Source organism: Stylophora pistillata, chromosome 9 (genome assembly GCF_964205215.1).
Source record: "Stylophora pistillata chromosome 9, jaStyPist1.2, whole genome shotgun sequence".
In the NCBI taxonomy this organism is placed as follows: Eukaryota; Metazoa; Cnidaria; class Anthozoa; order Scleractinia; family Pocilloporidae; genus Stylophora; species Stylophora pistillata.
Genome location: NC_142527.1, coordinates 1,920,729 through 1,929,709, shown reverse-complemented (window position 1 = coordinate 1,929,709; position 8,981 = coordinate 1,920,729). Strand labels below are relative to the sequence as shown.

Genomic DNA, 8,981 nt, shown 5'->3' with positions numbered 1-8,981 from the left:
GTTACTTGTCCTGCCTTGACTTTTCCGTTGTCCTGGCTTGAGTTTTCTGTTATCCTGGCTTTTCGGTTCTTGTCCTTCAATTTCCCAGAAGATTACTTGTCCTGCCTTGACTTTTCCGTTGTCCTGGCTTGAGTTTTCTGTTATCCTGACTTGTCGGTTCTTGTCCTTCAATTTCCCAGAAGATTACTTGTCCTGCCTTGACTTTTCCGTTGTCCTGGCTGGAGTTTTCTGTTATCCTGGCTTTTCGGTTCTTGTCCTTCAATTTCCCAGAAGATTACTTGTCCTGCCTTGACTTTTCCGTTGTCCTGGCTTGAGTTTTCTGTCATCCTGGCTTTTCGGTTCTTGTCCTTCAATTTCCCAGAAGGTTACTTGTCCTGCCTTGACTTTTCCATTGTCCTGGCTTGAGTTTTCTGTCATCCTGGCTTTTCGATTCTTGTCCTTCAATTTCCCAGAAGGTTACTTGTCCTGCCTTGACTTTTCCGTTGTCCTGGCTTGAGTTTTCTGTTATCCTGGCTTTTCGATTCTTGTCCTTCAATTTCCCAGAAGATTACTTGTCCTGCCTTGACTTTTCCGTTGTCCTGGCTTGAGTTTTCTGTTATCCTGGCTTTTCGATTCTTGTCCTTTAATTTCCCAGAAGATTACTTGTCCTGCCTTGACTTTTCCATTGTCCTGGCTGGAGTTTTCTGTTATCCTGGCTTTTCGGTTCTTGTCCTTCAATTTCCCAGAAGATTACTTGTCCTGCCTTGACTTTTCCGTTGTCCTGGCTTGTCATTTGTTGTCCTTCAGTGTCTTAGAATGTCACCCGTCCTGTCCTGACTTTTCTTTCGTTTGGTGTCCTTCAAAGTCTTAGAATATCACTTGTCCTGTCCTGACTCTTCTTTTTCGTTTTGGTGTCCTGGTTTCGCTTTGCTTGTCTTTCAGTTTCCCAGAACTGGAAAAAAAAAAAAGGAGTTGTCTATGCGCCACGCGTTCTCCGAGGATCTTGCCTTCTAAGACATCGAAGCAGTTGTTGGAACTGCAAGTTCCACAGAAGCACTCTTGGCAAAGCAAGCGCAGGAGGCGAAGAGATTGTTGTTCTTGAAAACCTCTACCGCGACCACTCATAAGGCCGAGGTCCAACCACCAGCTTGTTAGATGCTTTTTCTAACACTCAGTTGATATTCCTTTATTTCTGGGCTTTGATCATGAACTCTTAATACAAACCGTTAGCTGTCGGTACTAGCTCAACCCTCAACTCTACTCAATATAATGCAATTCAATTCTATTCTAACTGAAAATGCTTTGCACCAGTTTTTAAAGGCGACGCTAAAGGTGACACTAAACCTTCCTCCACCCCAGCCCTTCTGATCATTTTTAAAATAGAAACCTTTACTTCAAAAGGGTAAATCCTTCAGTTTTTGTGCAAGATACAAAAAAAAAAAAAAAAAAAAAACTGCTATCCATATCGGAGGCCCTGCGTACACGATAAACTAAATTGAATATAAATAATAGTGATATTTAAGAACAATTAAAGATAGCCATAAAAGGCTATGTAAAGGACTGAAAAATTAAATTACAAGAAAAATTATGATCGTCACTCACCCCCTTGGTACAAATCTCTTTCTCTCCCCGGCCTCCCGCTACCATTTTTCGCTGCGAAAGTACTGAGCACTCGCTCCCCCAAATTACACCTGCATACCTCTTTTCTTCCCAGAAATAAGTGTTCTATTTTTTTAGTTTAATATCTAGACTAGACAAGACCAGATAAAACCAAACTAGCAGAAGCGTGTAACACTAGACTAGGATATACATATGGTGAACGATCCTCGCAGTAGATAGCGCTATTTAAGCAATAGCGAAAATCAGACCTGAAAAAAATCAGGCCTGTACGGTATTCGAACCACTGACCTCTGCGATACTAGTGCAGCGCTCTACCAATTGAGCTAACAAGCCAACTGGGAGCAGGCCGCTAAGTTGATTCGTAATAAACCCGTGAAAGTGATAAATCAGATACAATGAAATTTATGAAGTTCATATATTTTGAACTGCGGTATTAGATACATATGGTGAACGATCCTCGCAGTAGATAGCGCTATTTAAGCAATAGCGAAAATCAGACCTGAAAAAAATCACGAAAAAAATTAAGAAAGGACTCAGAAAAAAATTAAGAAAGGACTCAACTTTACTCAGAAAAACACAGAAAAAAATTAAGAAAAGACTCAACTTTACCAGACTATACTGGAGTAGACCTTTTTACCCAACAGGAGAGGACCGGAATTTGCTTGTGAGGACAAAACCAGATCAGATTGGACAAAACCAGATCAGCCTGTACGAGACAAGATTACACTAAACAAGAAACGACAAGGTAAAATTTAGAGAGAAACTTAAGACTTAAACAAACCCGCCAGACTAAACTAAAATAAACGAGTGTAAACGAGCAGACTATACTAGGCTAATCTGCATTAATCTAGGCTAGACAATAATTAACTAGATCAAGGCTAAACTTGATCGGATTAGATAATTCTAACCAAGACTGAGGCTAAGTTAAATTTGGTCAGACTAACTTGAAGAATGGACTGGTCAGATACTCCCAGGCTACGCTAGACTAAACTAGAATAGACTAAACTAGGTCTAGACTAGACCAGACTAGACTAGACAAGCAAAGCCTATTTAGCCAGCTACTTTCACTATTTCTAAGGTTTAGTGGTCTTTTAATCCTACAAATGCGCGCGTGTTACCAATCGAGATTTTCACGGTCTTCAGTAAGACGTCAGACAACTATATGACTGTTACACCACATAATCCGCAACTTGCAGTTCCTCCGTCCGCTGACTAGTCTGTAATCCTAGACGGGCTCATTATGTTTGTAAGAACCAACCGGACATGGCCACGATGGCCTCTACTCTACAGAAGGCTGTGTGTATTGTAACCGGAGGTGCTTCTGGATTAGGGCGAGCGACTGCCCAGAGACTCGCAAAATATGGAGCAAAAGTAGTCGTAGCCGATCTTCCCTCAAGTGATGGAGAAAATGTAGCGAAGGAATTGGGTGAAAGTTGCCATTTCGCACCAACTGATGTGAGCTCAAACATTTTAACTTTTTCGTAATTTTTTTGCAAGCAGTACACTCGCACTTGTACAGAGTTTCCTGAAAATGTCGTCACATATAAAAGATCTTACGTTGGGCGCTTCTTAAATATTTTCCACATTATTCCTTGTTTAAACTGTCAAGAACTGTTCACTGGGCCTTTGTGATTTTGGGGGTGTGCCTTATATCTATCACTGAACAGATTGACAGTGACATAAATTATCCTATGACCCATCCAGCCCCACCCAGGCAATCCCATAGAAAGCCATAGTGAAAACTGATGTGTGTATGGCTGGATGGGTTGATGTGAGTAGGCCTGGAAATAAGTCGTCTGGCCCTTCTGCACTTGCGCCACTTTGTTGCAAAAACTTAAATGAAAACAGAAATGAGAGAAAAAGTTGTGTTTTTTGATAAATTGGGAGTTTCTTGTTCTGACTTGAAAAAATAAAGGAAAATTTTTGTGTGCTCGTGAAGCTGTATGTGCCTGTCTATTGCATTCTATCTAGGTTGAAATTTTCAACACTTAGTGGTCATAAGATAAAATGCTTATTGATTGAGTTAGGCCAGGCTGGACAGGAAAATATTTGGCACTCTGCAGGGGTTTCATTAAGGGCCAGGCACCGGGCAAATTGACCGGTTTTGAGGACGGCTTTGCCCACCTGATTTGACCATCTGGAGGAAAGTTTATCTTATAAAGAAGTTCGGTTCAAAGAGTTTTGCCTGCCTGTGAAAACCAGTTGCCCTCCTGCAGAAAACATTAATGAAACCCCTGACTCTGTCATGAAACCTAGTCTGTCGGTCATGGGCTTGAGTCAAATGTTTTCCTGTCCAGTCCTCCCACTCGGTTAATGAGTACATAACCTGTTTGTTAAATTGAAAAAGTTTGTGGTACTTTCTAGGTTACATCAGAAGCTGACGTCCAGCAAGCTATCCAGTTAGCTACTGAAAAATTTGGTCCCCTTAATGTAGCCGTGAATTGTGCAGGAATAGGAATAGCTGTGAGAACTGTTTCCAAAAAGGGACCACACCCACTTGATAAATTTGAGAAGGTCCTGAAGGTAAATCCTTAAAATGTGTTCATTGCTAGAAGCTCCAATTTTTACACATTTCTTGTTAATTAGTCATGAAAATGTGATATTAGATCAAGACCACCACTTCTGCCTGATAAGTTGAAGTATTCTTGTTAGTGAGGCATTCCCATTTATGTTCCTAATTACATTTTTTGTGTTTAGCACGTGCATTTTTCTCATTTTTTTCACATTCTTTCACTCATGTTGATTTATATTCTGTTAGATTAATTGTATAATTTTGCTTTGTTTAATTTCATTTTGAATAAGCTTCTCAGTAAAATTCAGCGCTAGAGTATCAGAGTCCTTGAGATCAACGTTGATTCCTTTACTGTGATCAACTCTTAGTTTTCTGTCCTTGGTATCCACAAAATCATACAACGTTTCAGTGGCGATCAACCGCAATGTGAATAAATTTTAAAGCGTGTGTTGAAACTGGACTTGTTGGCAGTTACAATTCTCTCAAAACATGTTTTCTTATATCTTAAACTCATCCTGGAGTTAAATGGTTAAAGTTGCCATTTAGAGACCTAAAATGACAAAGTGCTTGCCAGAAATAAAATAATACTTTTGTAGAAAAAACTGTTAGACAAACAGTAAGAAGAACTCATGAAAACTTGAAGCAAAAAGGGCAATTAATGGTAACAGAGGCTGCCACAATGTCATTTTCTCCCACCAAAACGTCACTGTTTAATTTCACTAATTAGAGGTCTTTTGTTGGCCAGGTTAATACTATTGGAACTTTTAATGTCATACGACTTGTGGCAGAGCAAATGTCACAAAATGAACCAAATGAGGGTGGAGAGAGAGGGGTAATCATCAACACTGCCAGTGTGGCTGCATATGATGGTCAGATTGGACAAGCTGCATACTCAGCGTCGAAAGGTGCAATTGTTGGAATGACTCTGCCAATAGCCAGAGATCTTTCCAAACATGGAATCAGAGTCAACACCATTGCTCCAGGTAGGTCATTACTTTGTATCTGTCAGTAAAGCATGTTGGTGTGTCTTTAACCCTTTAGTTCCCCTGAGTGATCAAGCCAGAATTTCTCCTTACAACATCAATACAATTTAAGCAGACAAGTGATGGGAATGAAGAAAATTATCAATGAACCAGGGTTTTTTTTTTTTTTTTAGTGGCTCCAATACCAAATTCTCCAAAACCAACATTAGCAGAATTGTAAAGCAGACAGCAAGGAGAATTAATATACTGAAAAGATTTTGGGAGTGAAAGAGTTAAATAGTATGTTGCATTATCTTAACCAGTGTCATACTGTTTACTAGCATGCAGAGCAGGTGTAATTTGGGCGAGCAAATGCTCAATTTTTTCTCAGTGAAAAATAGCCACCATTTTTATGGCAGCAGAAGGCTGGGGAGAGAAAGTAATTTGTACCAAGGGAGTGAGTGACAGTCAAAAATAAGAAGTAGGGCTGGGGTGGGGAAGTGAAAATTCTCTCCCCTCCTCCACCCCCTACCCCCACCATCCACTCTGGCTCCAAATCAAACATGGTGTTTGGATAGACAATCACAAGCTTATGAAGCTAACTTGCCCTAAAGAGACGCTTGCACTGCAGGCTAACTGTTTATGTGTTTTTTGAACCAACGAATATTTTCCAGAGTTGTGAAAATTGTTGATTTGTTTAAAAAAATAATTACTTACCAATACCGGGTCATTTGCACAGTGTTCTGAGGCAAATAACTCTACTATCACTGCCTTTTCCAATGCTTCTCGCAGTTTGCAGGAATTTAGTTTGAGCTCTCACTGGCTCTTATGTGTATTCTTTTAAACTCCGATTCACCATTGCTTTTATTTGGTTCTGGCTTTGTCAAAACGTTCCTGTATGCCAATATCTCTTGGTAGGAAATGTTGAGGTCAAAAGTTAAACTTTCAACCTTGTCACATGGCAAAGACTAGCAGTATAGCACTCAAAATGTGGGGTGACATGATATCAATACAATTGATAGCCTGACTCTACACCTTGAGACAAACAATTAAATGTTTATTCATCTATCAATACCTTGTCAAGGAAAAGTTAAAGGGAAGAAATGGGATATCATTTGATTTGGATGTGTAAATTTTGGCCAGTTATTTTCTCTCTAATGAATGCTGAACCACACATGTGGTTCGAAATGTTTTTAGGACTTTTCCTGACTCCTCTGCTGATAAGTTTACCAGAGAAAGTCAGAGATGAGCTGGGTAAAATGGTTCCTTTCCCAAGTCGTCTAGGTGATCCTCCTGAGTTTGGACACTTGGTACAAAGTATCATAGAGAACCCTATGCTAAATGGTGAAGTTATCAGGCTGGATGGAGCTTTACGCATGCAACCTTGATGTTATTCCCTTGTCAGCAACATCTGATATGTTTTAATTTATTAGGTAGCTAGAAATGATTTCATGTGATAACTCACTTGTAGAACAATCTGTAGGTCTGTAAGTTGTGTAAGCTTGCACAACCGTGGATCTTCCAAGTAATTCACGGCAGAGATTGTCATTCTCTAGAACAGAGATGAGCAAGAGAAATGTCAATGGTTGGGGGGAGGGGGGAGAGGAACACAGTACATTTACCCTCCCCCCCCATCCTGTCATGTCTGCTGTCTCTTTGAAATACCAAAAAATAAATTTTCATACGTGTGGTTCAGATGATAACATATTACTATTAAATGATTTTAAGTGAATCAGTAGAGTGAGAAATAAATAAACATGCAGCTCTGTTGTGACTAAGAAGAGTTTTCTTACATTTTAATGGGGTGAAATTAGATTTCCATCTCTCTATATAAATAATTGATTTTGTTACAGAATCTGTGTTTTGTATTGTATTTTCTTGGTCATCTAAAGGTCAACAAATAGAAAACCTGAACTATTTTGGGTTTGTGTAATTGTGTCATGTTGAATCACACCGGAGATCATAACTCAAGAGCAAACTGCAAAACCACAAAAGGTTGTAGCAGATTAGTTTTCAAACGTGGGATTGGCCTGATCTTCATCATACAAATCATAGTTAACAATAACTAGCGAAATAATAGGCCGACCTTCTGAAGTTTGCCAGGTTTCATAACCAGTTCCCCTTTACTAACTACGTACAAATACAGTTGTTGTTGTTCTTTTTGTCATCTTGACAAACATTATGTCTGAGTTTTAAGTAACAACCTTTGATAACCAGCCAATGAAGAGACTTGTACCTCTCTTAGAGAGTAGAAGAAGTCGAGCCCAGATACTATACTAAGTTTAAACTTCTTTATACTGTGATTGATAATCTAACAACAAGAAATGAGACCCCCCCCCCTCCCCTGCCACCCCACGGGAATTGTGGCTGACCTCCTGGGACTTGCCTTATGCCATCAGCGATGTTAGAGAACTGGCCCTAAACGACAACCAACTAACCAGAGACGTTATCGAATTGATTTAGGATGTTAGCGAAGTGAAGTGACCTGAGACGCTAGGATAAGGATGAGGATAATTTATTTAATGTTAAAAAATACACAGAGGGTGGTCGCCCAATCCTCCGAGCCAGAGGCTCATGATAAAAGTGTTTGACAATATAAAAGAAAACTAAAATTGTAATAGCACCGATTCAATTAGAAATAATGTATATCAACAAAAACAAAAACAAAAATCAATCAAAGGCAACCACTGCATTGACAGCCCATAAAATTTAATTTAGTTAAAAGTCTCTGGAAGGGTGATGCATTAGATGCATATTTTAGCAGCAGATGGTAACTGGTTCCAAATACGTGAGATCATATACGCGTAGTGAGCCATGAAGGAATCTGCTATTATATGAAGTTTGTACTACGTTTAGACCACTAAAAGCAAATTTAACTAGTCTTTGTAAAACAATAAAATCACTCATATTTTGACATAGTTAGTGCTCCTGTAATTCTTCCTCGTTTTCCAAAGTTTCCATTATGGCATCAAAATCGTCGCCGAAGAAAAATAAGTCGTTCATCTCCGCCATGTTGTTTTGGTTCTGTTCAGGGTCATTGGTCGCGTGACGTCCAATCGAAGCTCAGGGGACGGCCCTCTGAAGTTTAACACGTTTCCTAACCAGTCCCCTCTACTAACTATGATTTTGAGTAATTGTTTCATACTGAATTTTTTTCCGGTTGAAACAATAAGCCATTTTAGTTGCTTCCGGTTTAAACAAGAGGGCCTCATGGTAGCATCGAACACTCATTTTCACACCTACTCGCATGTGAGCTGCTCTCCGCGTTTTAGAAGGCTAGTAGACGGTAGACATTAGCAGGAGCCCATCACTTGTGCTCCTGACACTAGTGAGTGTTCTCAAAGGTGCAAAAAGTGATGAACGATTTAAAAATTTAAACACATTCGTGAGTGTTCTTAAAAGCTCCAAAAGTAATGCACGATTTAGAAGTGAAACATTCGTTCGTGTCCTTAAATGCAGCAAAAGTAGTGCACGATTTAGAAATGAAAACACATTCGTCAGTGTTCTTAAAATCTGAAAAAGTAATGCGCGATTTACACTGAAATGAAAACAAATTCGTAAGTACTCCAAAAAGCTGCAATTATAATTTTTCCACACCCCGCATTCTGTACACTCTGCATTTCCCACACTTTGCATACTTCCACACTCCTTATTTTCCATCTAACCGGTAATGCGAGCTTAGAGATAAAAGGTGTGCCGTATTCTGAGGGATTGTTGTCTTGTCAGACCCCGCAATTGGTGGTCAAGCGACCTAGTGAGGAGCACGTACTGTCCTTGTTTCTATTACGGTGATTTCCCGTTTCATATTTCGTAAGTAGTACAACCGAAAAACAGCGAGCGCTTTCAATATTGAACACCTGAATTGTCCTTCATGCTTTCCTTGTTCGTCCTGTGTACCTGGGAATTTT

The 8,981-nt window shown here is 39.6% G+C and overlaps 1 protein-coding gene across 2 annotated transcripts; it reads left to right on the top strand.

The window, feature by feature from the left end:
* The first annotated feature begins 2,830 nt into the window (after positions 1–2,830).
* Positions 2,831–7,991, top strand: LOC111327200 (3-hydroxyacyl-CoA dehydrogenase type-2). Of its 2 annotated transcripts, none has more exons than XM_022931332.2 (4): positions 2,831–3,054; positions 3,964–4,122; positions 4,857–5,094; positions 5,268–6,257. In XM_022931332.2, exons 1-4 carry the CDS (start codon positions 2,863–2,865, stop codon positions 5,312–5,314), a joined length of 636 nt encoding a protein of 211 aa, XP_022787067.1. In that variant the 5' UTR covers positions 2,831–2,862; the 3' UTR covers positions 5,315–6,257. The 2 variants fall into 2 exon arrangements, with proteins under 2 accessions (XP_022787067.1, XP_022787060.1); XM_022931325.2 differs by lacking the exon at positions 5,268–6,257 and adding an exon at positions 6,271–7,991 and having other exon boundaries at positions 2,832–3,054.
* The last annotated feature ends 990 nt before the right edge of the window (positions 7,992–8,981 follow it).

Coding starts and splice junctions, on each gene's coding strand:
- LOC111327200 (XM_022931325.2), top strand. CDS start 2,863: ATGGCCACGATGGCCTCTACTCTACAGAAGGCTGTGTGTATTGTAACC. Junction 3,055..3,963: donor GCCATTTCGCACCAACTGAT/GTGAGCTCAAAC, acceptor GGTACTTTCTAG/GTTACATCAGAAGCTGACGT. Junction 5,095..6,270: donor AGTCAACACCATTGCTCCAG/GTAGGTCATTAC, acceptor AAATGTTTTTAG/GACTTTTCCTGACTCCTCTG.